This window comes from Leuciscus leuciscus (genome assembly GCF_965113295.1).
Source record: "Leuciscus leuciscus genome assembly, chromosome: 8".
In the NCBI taxonomy this organism is placed as follows: domain Eukaryota; kingdom Metazoa; phylum Chordata; class Actinopteri; order Cypriniformes; family Leuciscidae; genus Leuciscus; species Leuciscus leuciscus.
The window spans coordinates 7596578-7612244 of NC_138732.1; the positions used below are offsets into that span (position 1 = coordinate 7596578).

The window sequence follows — 15667 nt, forward strand, 5'->3', positions numbered from 1 at the left end:
AATTAAATCAATATTTTTAAACATTTTATAGTTTTACATATATGGCTCACAGTAAATAAATAAAAATGGGGTGTAATGTCTTATTTGGAGTCTGCCACTAAATATCCCATTATTAAAAATGCCATAAAACAGTTATAGGATACATACAATTCATAATCATACTTGTTATACAATGATATAAAATCCTTGTTTTATACATCTTGCCCCTGCCTGACAGTCTGCCTTCATAATTCTGTTGATTATTGCCTGAAAGTATACTAGTGTAGGTTTATTGTATTTACTTGTTACCCAACATTTTAGTTAGGAGGACAGAATTCACAAACTTTATGATCATTTAACAGCTTTGAACAAGAAGTTTGGAATCAGTATTCAGAACCACCAGATACACGCGTTTGTGTACTTGTTACTCAGTCACTAATATATAATCATATTATTACCAATTTCTAATCAACTTAAAAACATTTATCTAGTCCGCTCTGAAATCACACCACATGCGGAACCAAATACGCCGCACTTTGTTTCTCGGGGAGTTTGTTTTAGGGGTTGCACACAGTCATCGCGAAAAACGCATGTGGTTGTTATGCTTATGTTTGTAGTTCAACGCTTCTATAATCATCAAACTTTCGTGCTTTGGTCCTGAAATATATCGCCACATTCCGCCGAGATGAAGCTGTTAACGCATAACATGTTAACATCGCACGTGAAAGGCGTGGTTAAAGGATATCCACTAGTTATCAAGGTGAGATTGACGTACATTGTTTTCATTACTGGTTATGTATCAGATAGGTATGTACACATTAACACAACATGCAGTAGTCATTTAATAGCACTTACATGCTTTTTCTGCGGACTCAAAAATCAAAGTTAAAGAGAAGATAAATGTACGTCAATGTAATAATTTTTTTTTTTTTTTAAGATAGTTGGTGACTAATAAGTTACTACTCGCTTTTTTGAAGTAGTCCTGCAATGTGACAAATATGTTACATGATGTCTCTGAATTACTATGAGCTCGTAACAACTGTTTAAATGCATAAATGAATCAAATGGATAAAACATGTTTTACAATAGTTTTAGAGCATGTTGAAACATCAACTGCCCAAATAAAGATATATCACACTGATAAACATGTCCTACAACCAAAATGTTAACCATACTTATGTTAAAAATAAAGAAATTCATCAAAATAAAAATGTATATATATGGTTAAGTTTATGACAAAATCTGAGTCTTGTTCTGTCTTGGCTCATGAATGAAGGCAACTGAAGTGAAAGTGAATGAGTTGGAGTTCAATGCTCAGTTTGTGAGCCGGATGATCCCTAAGCTGGAGTGGAGCGCCTTGATCCAGGCAGCAGAATGGGTGAGTGAACATGTTGCGCTTTATACAATTTTAATTATAATTCATTATACCATGGTCTGGGTGAATACTCGATTCTGATTGGCTGCAGGGTGTCTATTAAAAAGTGATAGAGGACACCTAGTAAAGGAGTTCTGGTGAAACTGACTGTTTACCGTTCGAAATTAATAAATAAATGCGCTGGCTACATCAGCTGTAAGTAACCATAGCAACAGGCAGTAAACTGAAGGGTTCTACGAGCTGAGCGGACTATAAATATCTCCGGTTGCTAAATAAACCGTCAGGCTTAACCAGGGAAACCAAGTTATTGTTTGTAAAAACTTTAGATTTCGATTGTAAAACGAATTAAAATATAAACTAATGTTTTAAAAATGTGTTATTTGGCAAGTGACCATGGTATAAGCGGGTTAATGCCCTTCGAGGTGTCCATTGTCCGGTATTAATGGATGACGGCGAGGCGTGAACCGTCCGACGCGCAGCCTCCGCCGAAGTCCATTAATACCTGACAATGGACACCTCGTCGGGCATTAACCCTTACTTAAAAAGGGTGAATTTGCACAACTTTACGGTAAGTACTGTTTAGAAAGCATGACTTTTTTGTCTGTGCATGATTTATGTGTCCCGTTGCACCATTAAGCTGATGGGTGTTTTTAACAGCTGGGACAATCTCAGGACCTGCCCAGCACACTCATACCAAACTATGAGAATGATGAGGAGTTTCTGCGCAAAGTTCACAGAATTCTTCTAGAGGTGAGACGCATCAGATGAACAGCCTTTTTGAAAGAACCTAATTTATTATTAGAGCCATTACATCTCTTAATGTAGTTTCCTATGGATCATTTTCACATTTCTGAGGCTCTCAAAAGCAGAAGTCATAGTTCGGGAAACTACAACACATATAATTTGGCCATTTCCATTTGCCTCAATTGCAAAAGAAAAAAAAAACCACAATCGCGTTTCTCTGACTTTCCAAAAGAGGGAGAGAAAAAAAGTCAAGAAAGTGATTATGTTGGTTAGAAGAAAGAAGAATATCAATTTTGAGTCACTTCATCCGTCGTATTAGAAACAATCATTCAGCAGTGTTAACTAGTTTTCAGAAATGTTAATGTCAAAGTGAGTAAACAAAGTCATGGCCAATAATTCACTAAGTTTGCTGCTTCAGTTGTAGTGTTGATTCACATTGTTTCTAGGTTATTGTGCCGAGTGACCAGATGCATTTTAAGTCATTGCAAAAGGCTTCATTGGCAAAAAACAAATTAATAAATAATTCACAAAAACCCAAATTTCATTGTCATTTTCACATAAATATTAAATATTTGATTTAATGAGCTTTGTTGAAGTGATTTAGTGCTAATAGCAGTGTTCTCTCCTCGCAGGTTGAGGTTATAGAGGGATGTTTACAGTGTCCTGAATCTGGCAGAGAGTTCCCCATCTCCAAAGGGGTTCCCAACATGTTACTCGATGAAGGCGAGTAGATCAGCCCATCCCAGAAGAGAAGATCTAGACTGTTTATTGGAGCCAAATGTTTCTTTTAGAGATCTGGGGTGCTGTTTTCTTCAGACAAGGAGGGATTAAAAACACCATAATTCACTAGTTATTCGGATTTACACAGACATGTTCAACTACTTTCTCGTTGAATTTAGTTACTGTGATAATCTACATTGTGTTGTTTCTGTCATTGTTTGTGCTTTGTAAAATATTAAATAAATTTGTTTTAATTTACTCTTAATTCTCAATTTTACACTTATTTAAATATACAAATCAGCTTCTGTTACCTGTTGGTGCGACCTCCTAATAATAATAATAATCTTTATTTTTATCTTTATAATTCTATTTTATTTATATATATATATATATATATAATGTATATGTATGTATGTATGTGAGAGAGAGAGAGAGAGAGAATTCAAGTTTAAACATTTTATATATTTCATAACATTGTCTTTTTAAGTTTTAATGGAAATTGACATGAAATAATGCTGATTTGTCTCTAAATTGTGAGGTTTTTATATATGCTTTGTCTTAAAAATTACCATCGTTTTTTAACATGACAATACTGCTATTATTATTATTATTATACTAATATTATGAATATATTATTCTGTGCCATGGAATAACTGCTTCCTAATGAAACTGCTGTAGTTTTATCAACAATCCTCTTGCTTGAGATTATCTAGGTCAGCTGTAATAGTTTCTTGGAACAAACTGTGCCAAAGACTTTCATATCGCACAGAAAGCTCTGTGAGAGCAAGATGACGTGGCAAGGCAGGGACTATATTTAGTTTAAGGGAGGTTGACGGAAAGAAACAGCATAAGCTGTTTTCGAGGTCTCTATTTTTAAATCTTATATTGCAATACCGCAACTAACCACCAGAGCGTTTCATCCCCCGCGGCCGCCTGGTGGCGCTCGAGACTCCGCATCCACGTCAGATTATTCCACGTTTCCTCAGATTCGGTATCAGAGATCAAAACGTTGAATTCATGTTTGAACAAGAAAATAGCTTTAATGAAGAAAAATTCCAGCCCTCTGGTGGGGTTTCTCAAGGCTCTCGGTGTCTTATACCTTCTGCCTTCACTTGAAGTTCAATTACAGCCCTCTTGGCCAAACTATAATAAAATCATAATGGAGAGGTGGAGAGAGCAGCTACAAAGCTGTTTTTGACAGATTAACGATCATGTAGATGGGGAACTGTAATTAAAAATGAGAAGAAAGATAGGGAGTGGAAGTGAAGTAAGGAAGGGTGTACCTAAAATGAAAGGATGTGAAAGCTTAGATTGAGGCCTTGGATATCTATCATTTCTCTCCAGGAAACAAAATAGAAGGTGAAATTAATATCCAGTAAATCTATTTTAAATGTGCCCAGAGGTTCTTTTTTTTTAAATGGCTCAGTTAAATGCATGATGGAAAAGATTGGATTAGAAAAGCACATTGTCTTATTTCCAAGGTAAACAAATTAAGAAACAGTCGGTCTGTAATTTCATCCCGCAGTGGTGGATATTTCACTATTTGTAAAGATTTTTGTTAAACGTCTGACTGCTGCTTGGAAACACTTGGAAAGGAAAGAATCCAAAAAACTGTCACCATTGTTATGCAATAAAGGCATCTGGAAAAGGCCGTCTGTGAGAAATACTGACATTACTTTTCACAGGATTTGGGGATTTTGTTTTGGTGACTTTTTATAACAACGCTACCAAACATTATTACTTTTTTATATTATTTATATAATACTTAACATGGTTATCTAAAATGTTCGAACAAATAAATAAAAATAACAAACACCTTTTCTATGAAGAACATGTTTTATGTTTCTGGATCAGTGAATTTGGATACTTCAGTGTGGATAGTTAAAATAAAATCTGGAATATTTCATTATTATTTCTTAGACAATAAACAGTAAGGGGATTCGATTTTCAAATAATGTTGTTTGAAAAACTTTTAACTAAAGCAAAGTCAGTTTGGCATAACTAACATGCATGAAGCCATTTTGTTGTGCATGAAAATAATAAAACAGAGATATTGAACATATCTTGTCCTTAAAAAACATTTATTTTAAGGTGAAACAGAGCAACCCTAACAAAACTAATAATTCATGTCTCAAAAATATAATAATAAAATATTAGTTAACTTAAAATTTGTTAAAGTTGTGTACACCTCAAATGTGCAAAGAGTGTTAGAACTTTGACTGCGTGTTTATACCAGCTGACTTGAGTTGTTAATCAAATGGTTTATGTTTCTAAGAGTTTGAGTATTTAACCTTATGTTGTGTTGCGGGTCATTTTGACCCGGAGAGGATGTTCTTTTCCCCAAAACTGTTAGTTACTGTTATTGCATTGGACTGAATCCTACAGCCTTAGCTCACACAGGGTATAACTATATTTCCCCAATTTTTTTGGTTCATTTTTGTACTTTTTTTCCCCACCTTGTTACACTTGTTAGTCAGTGAGGGCTAGAAGAAAGAAATTAAATACCTGTCCTAATCGAAAGAAAACAATTTGACAAAAAGACTGAATCCAATATTTGGTTATAAAATAGCATAACGAGAGATTCATAAGCTATGTTTTTGCAGACCGGTCATTTTTGACCTGGAAAACCACAAGTGTGACTTTATTCCATTTTGTACAAAATAAAAGCATTTCAAAACAAACTTCCTGGTTAAACATTAAAACACACTAGTGTGATAAAACAGTGCAACTTTTTGCAATATTAACAAAATTATCCACAAATAATGCTTTTTCACTCAAAAACTGAGATGCATAAGCTCAGATCAATGAGGCCTTATCAATCATTTCCAAAAAGAAATACGAAACCTGTCCTACTTGAAAGAAAACAAGTTGACAAAAAGATTGAATCCAATCAAGCCTTAATTGGTGTTAATATGGCATTAAAAAGCGATTTACAAGCACTTTTTAAAAGGCCGGTCATTTTTGACCAGGAACATCAAGGGTGTTACAGGGTGTTCAACTCAGCAAACTCAGATTTCTCCTTTTTATCATCTCATTTATTGATAAAAAGGAGATTTATTTCATCGTATTTAGTCATTTACCCTTGTAGTTCTCTCTATGCCTCTCTCTCTCTCTCTCTCTCTCCCCCTCCCACACACAGCTGCTCTATGTTTTTCCTTCCTCTCAAAACTTCAGAAACTTTAGGGACTTGTTTTGTTGAAGAGATGTTTTTGGTAGCTCTGAAACCCAAAGAGGGTTGTGTTTTTAATTATAGCCGGGTAGTTAAGTTCACACCTTCAAAGACTCTCTTTGACTTCTGAAGTTTTTGTTGATGGTCTTGTCGTTTTTCTCCCCCCCTCTCTCTCCTTTGAAACGGATTATTCTTCGCAAAAGATGTACTCTGGTAGGCCAAGCCTATACTAGCTTTTGCTCATTTTGTTTATATTAAATCCAGTTCAACTTTATGCTGCTGGAGACAGTCAGTCTTTGTCATGGGATAATTTCATTTTCCTAAAGCAACTTCAAGGGCTTGATTGAACATTTGGATGGCAGATCTGCATCTCGACTCGAGGCTGTGAGAAAAGAGAAATAAAATCTGACCTGATCTCTTATAGTTATAGTCTTATAATGGGAAAGGAGCTGGAGAGTCACTTTAAAAGAAATACTAGCGGTCCTCGCTAAAGCTCCAAGACAAACCACAAGAATTCAAAACAGCACTTGGAGTTTCTCTCTGAATCATTGGATACCAGACGAGCATGAGGAACTGTACTGTTTATTACCTTACCGGTAAATACTTAAAATCCTGGGAAGCATGATGGAAAGGCTGTGTTTATAGACTCCATAGAGACTAATATAATTGGGATGGTCTGTAATAATGGACAAATGTAGTATGCTTGTCATTAAAACATGCACAGAAATCAGGCCAATATTTCACATTTGGTTTACCTGAGGTTGCTCTTGGGTTTTTGGGAGGGTTTGAACCATAAAAAAGTCTAATCAAACAGTTGGGGGTCTTAGAAAGTACTTACAGCCCCACTAAACTGTTTAAATTTAACTTGTTTTCAGAAAAAAAAGGCTTCTCAAACATTTTAGCGTTAACAAAGCCTAGTTGTAACGTCCAAAAAGACCCTCACAAACAGAAATAGTTGCCACCTGAGAAGGTTATACACTGTAAAAAAAAATCATATGATCAGTAAGTTATGACAACATGTTTTTGCATTGCTTTAACTCATCAAAACAAGCCATTTTCAAGTCAGTTTAATGTAATTTAAGTTGAAATTACTTAAACATCCAAGTTGCCTGTACTTAAAAATTTAATGCAACAACTTTTTTTTTTTACAGTGATAGAAAACCGTGAGCGATGTCCAATTTTGGTATAGCTACAACACATAATTAGGTGCTTGTTCCACTTTATTGTATTAAAAAAAAAAAATGTACATGCAGATTACAAAAACACTGCTTTAAAAAAGTTTTGTTTTAAGACATTTGTTTAACTAACCGCCAGCGACGCTAAAATAGTTTTAGTTAGACGTAAGACGTACCTTAGGCTCGAAAGAAAAAAAAACTGAAAAAAAAATAAAACTGACCTCCTTGAAATTGCTTTAAATTCACACAGTGAACTCAGTTAGTGTCCTCTGCGCAATCTTCTTTCTTGATTTTGACCAGAAATAGATTATACGAGTAGACAAATTATACGTGAGGCAGTGTATGAGGAGGTAAAAGCTCGTATCTGTCAGAAGAGGAGCTCATTCACCTGGTGAACAACACAGAGCGCGAGCAGCGCAGCCTACGCACTTTGGGTTTGTCCCATTGCAAGAGACGCGCTCAGTGCGCGCGCTCCCCGAGGACATCCAGTGACCGGGCGTTATAGAGGAGCGCTTCCGACCCTCTCATCTGTCAATCAACCATGTGGTTCATCAATCTAACTTTGCTCGTTCTCAAACTCTCCGTGTCTGCGGAAGGATTCTCCACGTGCCATTCCTACAACTTGGACGACCACAAATCCAAAAGGATCGAGGCGGTGCGCGGACAGATTCTGAGCAAGCTACGCATCCGCAGTCCACCGGACCCCGAAGCCAGCCCGCAACCATCGGTCCCGGTGGAGGTGATGTTACTTTACAACAGCACGAAGGAGCTGCTGAAGGAGCGCGCGCGCCAGGCCGAAAGCGCGTGCGAGCGGGAGAGCAGCGAGGAGGACTATTACGCTAAAGAGGTGCAGCGGGTCAATATGATGCCACTGCGCACAGATACGAGTGAGTGATACCCGTTTTATCTGAGATGGCGCATTAATGCACCATTTCAAAATGCATTGGGTTCTGGATGTGTAGTTAAACCTCCATTCTAGTGCATCATTTAGTTTGGACATCCGATTTGGTTGTGTTTGAAAAAAAGTGTTTAAAGAAGATCATTCATTAGATTGACTGAACATGTCATGAAACATTGTCAAAGAACATTCCTAGGTTGTTTTTCACCCCAAAACAAAAGAAAATAATGTCAATACATAGCCTATATTTTATTATTTTCATGTCAATACTCATATAAAAATATTAATAATATTATCAACATAATAATATTACAATAGATAGATAGATGCATACATACATGCATACATACACCCTTTTTATGACAAATATGATGCACATTATTTTTATGCCCAATAACAATATCCTAGGGTTTTTGTTGTTGTTGACGCAGTGATAACTACATGATCATTAAATAGCAACAGTATTTATCATGCCATTATATTTATGCAAATTTGTTTTGCGATCTAAATAGTCACAAACTTATTTTTGTGCTTGTTTGAATACATTAAGCTATTTTTCTTGTGAATACCTTTTGTAAATTGTGTACAATGAAAAAGAAAACTAAATATCTCTATAAAATATTAATCAAACATATTATTGGTTTGTCTCTAGTTATTTATTGTTTTATATTATAGTAAAAATACAACTGTAATGCAAAATTTTAACAAAATTAGTAAGCACATATTGCTGTATTACAGAAATGATCATCTGAGGAGAAACACCATTAAAATGAATGGAAATTACAAAAAAAAACAAAACACTAAGTACATTACTGATAATTTGGGAGTAAAATGTGCTTAATCTAACAGCTATCAAATAGTGTACCTATAATATACAGCTTTGTTGCCAATAATAAGTCAGCTAGAGTTCAGTGAGGCTTCTGAGAGGCTGAAAGGGGTTAGTCATTGCATCTGCTGTTTTGGCACTAAAGCAAGTTTTATTTCCTTGAGGTTGACCCTCTGAATACCACGCTCAGACCACAAAGTGTAAATAAGGCCAAAGTGAATCCTGCTTTTGTTCCACAGACTCAATCAACCCGGTTCCTCAGAGCCCGTACTTCAGGATAGTGGGCTTCGACGTCACCAACGTGGAGCGAAATTCCAGTACTTTGGTCAAAGCAGAATTTCGCATCTTCAGAGCTCCAAACCCACAGGCTCGCACCACTGAGCAGCGTGTGGAAATATACCAGGTAATGTGGTTTTTCCAGACAAAAGGCTCGAGTTGTTCCAAAGATGAGCAGTGAGTCTGTACTGTAGTGACTGCATCTGCAACGGTTTGTTTCATCACATTTGCATGATGTATTTCCATGCTGTACAGTGCAAGAAATAGAACAGGAGATGAATGAGTCAAATAAGCTTGTGGTTTGTTTCCCTTCACACCCACAGATTCTCAAATCTGAGGACGCGACGGCCCCGTCCCAGAGATACATCGACTCCAGAACAGTAGAGCCTCGTGCCAAGGGGGCGTGGCTTTCAGTGGATGTCACGGAGACTGTGAAGGAGTGGATGGCGTTCAGGGGTCAGTGAGTTCATCCAGAAGTTTCAACATATATTTACTTCTTGATGAAGCAGAGGAGGTTGAGAAGCATTTCCTTCTCTAGGAAAAATAATCTCTTTTTCTCTCTTAGAGAGAAATCTTGGGCTCAAGATCAGCGTTCACTGTCCCTGCTGTACATTCGTCCCCTCCACAAACAATATTGTCCCTAACAAGAGTGAAGAGTTGGAAGCCAGATTTGCAGGTCATTTTTTCATTAATCTAAATGTTTTGCTTGATTTATTTGACTTTTACAAATTACAGAGCTATAGAATCAATGCTTAAGGTAGTTAAAAAGTATGAATATTATTGCATTAGATAAAAAAAAAAAAAATCTAAACCAAGTGGCATTTATTTGAAAGAAACACAGCACAAGCACACCTTTTCATCACAAAGAAAGTTTAAAACAATAAATACGTTGTTTAAAATGAAGACGAAAAGAGATACTTTTTTAGTTGTGTGACATTAGGAAAAACCCTGGCATCATTTGTTGTTATTGACATGTTGGATCGATTCCTTCCCAGGCATTGATGACGACCTTATAAAGCAGAACAGAAGACCAGGTGTGACTAAAGGACAGATTGAATTCAGCACAAAAACCCCACATTTGATACTAACCCTGCTGCCCACCGACCGCCTGGACAACCCTACCAAGAAGAACCGCAAGAAGAGATCAGCAGCAGACACGTCCATATGCTCAGGGTACAGAGAGAGAGCTCAAGCGTGTGTGTGTGTGTTTGAATATGTTATTTATTATTACTCTAGTCTAGTGTGTGTGTGTGTGTGTACTTGTACAACTATCTTTGTGAGGACCAGTTTGAGTTTTAGACCATTGGACTGAGAATTCAGAATTCACAATTGCAAGTTTATTTCTCACAATTCTGCCTTTTTTTCTCAAAATTGTAAAATATAAACTCGGAATTGCAAGGAAAAAATATGGATAGTGAGATTTAAACTCGCAATTATGAGTTGTAAAATCTGAATTGTGAGATATACTGTATATGGAAGCTGGTTTCCACCACAGAATAATAATTTTTTTTTACTTTTTATCTTACAAATCAGATTATTATTTTAATTTTTTCACAATTGAGAGTTATAATGTCAGAATTGCGAGATATAAACTTGCAATTCTAACTTTTTCTCTGAATTACATCACACAATTGCGACTTTGTCACGCAGTTCTGACTTTATAACTCGTAACTGCGAGTTTATATCACGGAATTCTGAGAAAAATATTCACAATTAGGAGATAAAAAGTCGCAATTACATTTTTTTTTTTTTATTCAGTGGCGGAACAAGCGTCCATAAATATAAACTCAGTTATAAAGTTTGAATTGTGAGCTCACAATTCGGACTTTTTTCTTACAATTATAAGTTTCTCACAATTTATTCCATGGCGGAAACAAGCTTCTATAGTAGGTTATGTTCCTTACCATCGCACATTAGAAAAGCTTGTGCGACTCAAAATGGAGTTTAGTATAAAAACAGGTGCAAAAAAACTAGTATAAATGACTTTGAAGGATTTCAGTATTAAGCTTAATATTCAGTATTTGGTGAGCGCAAACCTTTGATAGATGTCTAGAAGCTCAAAAGTTCCCAGCTAATGCAAGAAAACTAAACATTGCTTGAAACACCAAAAAACAATAAGAGACACATAGAGCCAGATGACATCGATCCTAAGTGTGTGCATGTAAAATACATTCTACTGCATCACACACCCACAGTACGCATGCAGCGACTCGCCCAAGGAGTGTCACGTCTGATATGCAGAATTCATCTCGTCTGTTCTGGAAGTAAATACTCTTTTAATGAGTGTTTGTTATGTGGAGCGCTTCCTCTGTGCTAAGCAACATAGAAATGGTCATTAGAGCCACATTTATGTCAAATCAGAGTTTGTTGCCGGAGTCAAAACTTGGACAGCGACTATTAAAAGGGATGGTTCACCCAAAAGTGAAAATTCTGTCAGCATTTACTCACCCTCATGTCGTTTCAAACGTTCTTTTACAGAGTGCAAAATGTGATTAAAAAAAAAGAAAAAAGAAAGTCCTACACGCTTCAGTTATTCACTTGCCAAGGGAAGCTAGAGCACAAGATTTTTTTTTTCTTCTGAATAACAAGTTAATTTTAGTCTGTTGCTTATACATACAGCTATTGCATGACTTCGGAAGACTTGGAATATAGCTCAAAAGTCATGAGGTCTACCTTTATGGTGCTTTTGCGTTCTTTTGCCCATTCGTTGTATTTGCATAAAAAACAGCGACCAGAGCATTATTCAATTTGTTCTTCATTAGGAATAAAGTCATGTATGTTTGGAATGACACGAGTGTGAGTGTGAATGATGACCAAATCTTCCTTTTTGGGTAAACTGCTCTTTTAACACACCATAATGCACTGCAACAAATCACTGTACCTCTTCCAGGGCTGATCAGGGCTGCTGTCTGAGGTCTCTGTATATTGATTTCCGCCGGGACTTGAACTGGAAGTGGATCCACGAACCCAAAGGCTACAAAGCAAATTTCTGTGCGGGGAACTGTCCTTACTTATGGAGCGCAGACAACCACTACAACATGGTAAATATTAATCAGGCTGAGAAAAAACAGACATTTAAGGGTTTAAAAGGATCAGAAGTGCCATCTCAAAGATTATAGGTATATGCCAAACAAACTTGTGCACTTGAATGTTGGATGTTGGAGAGGTTCATTCTGAAACGTTGCATTTCGATGTTGCTTTTAGTGTCTATTTACAGAGTTTCTCCATCTGTCTTCCTTTCAGATTCTCCCGCTGTATAATAAAATGAATCCAGAAGCATCAGCATCTCCGTGTTGTGTTCCCCAGGACCTGGAGCCCCTCACCATCGTTTATTTCCTAGGCCGAACGCCCCGTGTGGAACAGCTCTCCAACATGGTGGTCCGGTCCTGCAAGTGCCGTTGATTCAGCGGAGAGAGAGAGAGACGACAGAGATCTCAGAGGGAGGACAAAAAAAACAGGTGGATGAGAGGAGAGCAAACACATATAACTCACATCTTAAAGGGATAGTCCACCCAAAAATTAAAATACCATCTTGTATGTCGTTCCAAACTTGTATGCATTTCTATCTTCTGCAGAACACAAAAGATATTTTGAAGAATGTTGGAACCCAAACAACATTGAAGCCCATTGACTTTAATTTAGACGCAAAAACCTTAGGCTATGTTCACACTTAGCGTCTTTTTTCAAACTGCCAGCGTCTGTTCTACATTATAACCCTATGGAGTAAACCGTTTTTTCAAAAAAGTCCTGAGCGCTTTTTTAGACGCCACCGCCGGCGTCTTTTTCTGCAGCTCAGAGCGTCTTTTTAAGTTGAAAAAAGTTCAACTTTTCTGAAAAGAACGCCCTACGTCAAGCGCCTTTTTGACAGCTGACCAATGACAAGCGAGTAGCGAGACCTGTCGTTTCCATAACAACAAGAACAACTGTCTGTCGTGCACCCACAAACGTCTTTGTGAACCGACATTCTCCTCCCCGGTAACTTCAAAAGCCAACGCAAGAGCCAACTTTCTCTTTCTCGACATTTTTTGCATCACACAGCACTAGGCTACTGTTGCAGCTCTTGTTATAGCAGCCCGGTCTCACCCCAAAACGTCATATACTGACGCGTCTTGACCATGCGTCAACATACGACGAAAAGGGTACCCCTTTAACGTCAATATGAGACGCAGACAGAAGCGCACCAGCAGCGCCTCCTAGCGGTACCCTAACGCATACCTAAACCTACCCATAACCCGAATCGTCACATATGGACGTTATGGGGGTACCCTTTTCGTCGTATGTTGACGCATGGTCAAGACGCGTCAGTATATGCGCCAGCCACAAAAGACGCGCTCGGCTGCTATTTGTAACCGAACGCTGCCAGCGTTTTTTTTTGCTAAAAAAACGCCGTTGTCAACTTTTTCTTGTCAAAAAAGACGCTAAGTGTGAACATAGCCTTAGATCTTCTTTTATGTTCCACAGAAGAAGGAAAGTCATACAGAATTCAAATTTTTGGGTGAACTATTCCTTCAAACTTGTACAGATGAGAAATAGCATATAATTATTCATGAAGCATCTTGAATACAAGCAACACAACAACAATACAGCATTAACCGTCTCCTGCATTGGTCATAGTCTGATAAAATAAGCTTTTTTTGATTAGTATCTCCTCGCATTCTTAGTATCACAACAGTGACACACACAATATACGCCAGCAGTGCATCCTTTTTAGATTTTGTATGAAGTTTACTGTAGATCGGTTTATATTTTTGGAATTTGCAAGTGTAAATAGTTTTTTGTGTGTGTGATGTTTATATGTGTTTATATGCTAAATACAATAAATTTTGATTATATAATAATATTTTGTGGCTTTTTTTATTTATAATCAGCAAGCATGTTTATAGAACTTTCTCAAAGCTGTGCATTTATATTTATTTATCACACGGCCCAGCGAGTGGCCTACTCTCAAGGTTTTTCCTTTTTTTGTATTTTTTTTCCTTCACTCGCTGAAAATGCAGATTTGACTAGTGGACTCACCAGCCAGATGCGGTTCGAGGTTTGAAAATCTCCGACGTAAACAGGATGTGAACAATTTCCAGACACCGACCACTCACGGAACGCCAGATTTAAACGCTTGGGTTCAGGGTTTGTGGTGACATGGCAGAAAGAACAGTGAGCGAAAAGCAGGCCGTCCCGCTAAGGCCAAATTGCCTGCAGGATGCGTTTTAAACGCACCATGTGATCGCTTTGATTTGTATAATCTTGCAGTGCCCCTCCACACCCTATAATGCAGAGCGATATAATTTAGTCTGATCTGTGGGAAGTCGGAAAGGAATTTTGGCCTACATATATCGCCTGTTTGTTTTCTTTCTGCCTATAAAGCCTCAGTGTGCCCTTTGAAAACATATAGCGGCTGGCATGGCGTTAAAAGTTTGTTTTTGAGTGAAAAACTTTGCTTACATGTTTATCTGTGGCCGGTGAGAATGATTTGTAGGGTTTGGTTGCCAGGGCTAAAACAAGCGAATTCCTCTCTCTTGCTCAGTGAAAACAACTTTTATAACTTTATATGAAAAGGGGATGCAAAGGGGAAGAGAGTTAGAAGCGCATTGTTACATAACAGTCCCTAAAATGAATCAACAAAAATACTTCTTGTCGCTTACGCAATGTTGACTCAGCGTCCTCCGCAAAAGCAGATTGGGGAGTGCAAATATGAAACCTCAGGGCATGAAAGGGGACGATCAGCCGTCTGAGGCCCGTGTGGTTTGGGAAGAGCAGTCTGGGTGTGAGAGTAGCTTCGGGACACATGGTTTAATGGGGTGTGAATGTGGATGTGTGTCGTGAGAGTTGCTTATGAGACTAGACTTTGATCTCAGTTGCTCAATGAACACGCTGAATCCTCTCTGATACTGTAGATTTACATTTTTAAGAGCTTTGACTACATTCCCGTCGCTCAAACCTGAACGCAACCTAAGTCGCTTTGGATAAGAGTGTCTGCCAGAATGCATAAATGAGAAACAGTTCTAAATTAGGGTTATTATAACCTAAAATGTTTGCGTTTCGGTTAAAATGTTATACAAGCCACAAAGTATACAGTACCTGTAATGTTATTAGTTCAATAAATGCTACAGTTTAAAAATATGCATGTGCATGTAGTTTGTGGCCATACATATAAATTCATTTAATATTATCCTAGTTGTTCAGGTAAGTTGTCATCCCGGTATCTGAGAGCAGTTCTGGTTCTTTGCACATCCAAATTTCACCAAGACAGATACACTGAATATTGCTTTGTAAATATGCAAACTGCAGCACAAAATGTAGTGCAAGGAAGCCATGATCCTAAATGTGATAGTCTAGACATTTTATGGGGCTCCATGTCCACATATCTTCTTCCAGAACCAAATCAACTTCAAATCAAATACTTAAATTGAGATCTTTGGCGTTGCTGATTGAGTCTTTGTTTGCCTTTGACTGAAGCGGAGTATGGAAAAGTAAAATAGAGAGACAGACAGATATTCTGGTAGTTAAT

General features: G+C 37.4%; 2 protein-coding genes across 2 annotated transcripts; both read left to right on the forward strand.

Annotated features, from left to right (window-relative positions):
* Nucleotides 1-523: 523 nt before the first annotated feature.
* trmt112 (tRNA methyltransferase activator subunit 11-2) lies at nt 524-3076 on the forward strand. The gene is made up of 4 exons (XM_082177461.1): nt 524-739; nt 1256-1357; nt 2012-2104; nt 2731-3076. The coding sequence occupies exons 1-4, from the start codon at nt 665-667 to the stop codon at nt 2827-2829; spliced, it is 369 nt and encodes a 122-aa protein (XP_082033587.1). The 5' UTR covers nt 524-664; the 3' UTR covers nt 2830-3076.
* A 2225-nt stretch (nt 3077-5301) lies between these two features.
* tgfb5 (transforming growth factor, beta 5) lies at nt 5302-12569 on the forward strand. The gene is made up of 7 exons (XM_082177460.1): nt 5302-8049; nt 9126-9289; nt 9486-9618; nt 9728-9838; nt 10158-10335; nt 12053-12203; nt 12406-12569. Exons 1-7 carry the CDS (start codon nt 7704-7706, stop codon nt 12562-12564), a joined length of 1242 nt encoding a protein of 413 aa, XP_082033586.1. The 5' UTR covers nt 5302-7703; the 3' UTR covers nt 12565-12569.
* Nucleotides 12570-15667: the final 3098 nt, after the last annotated feature.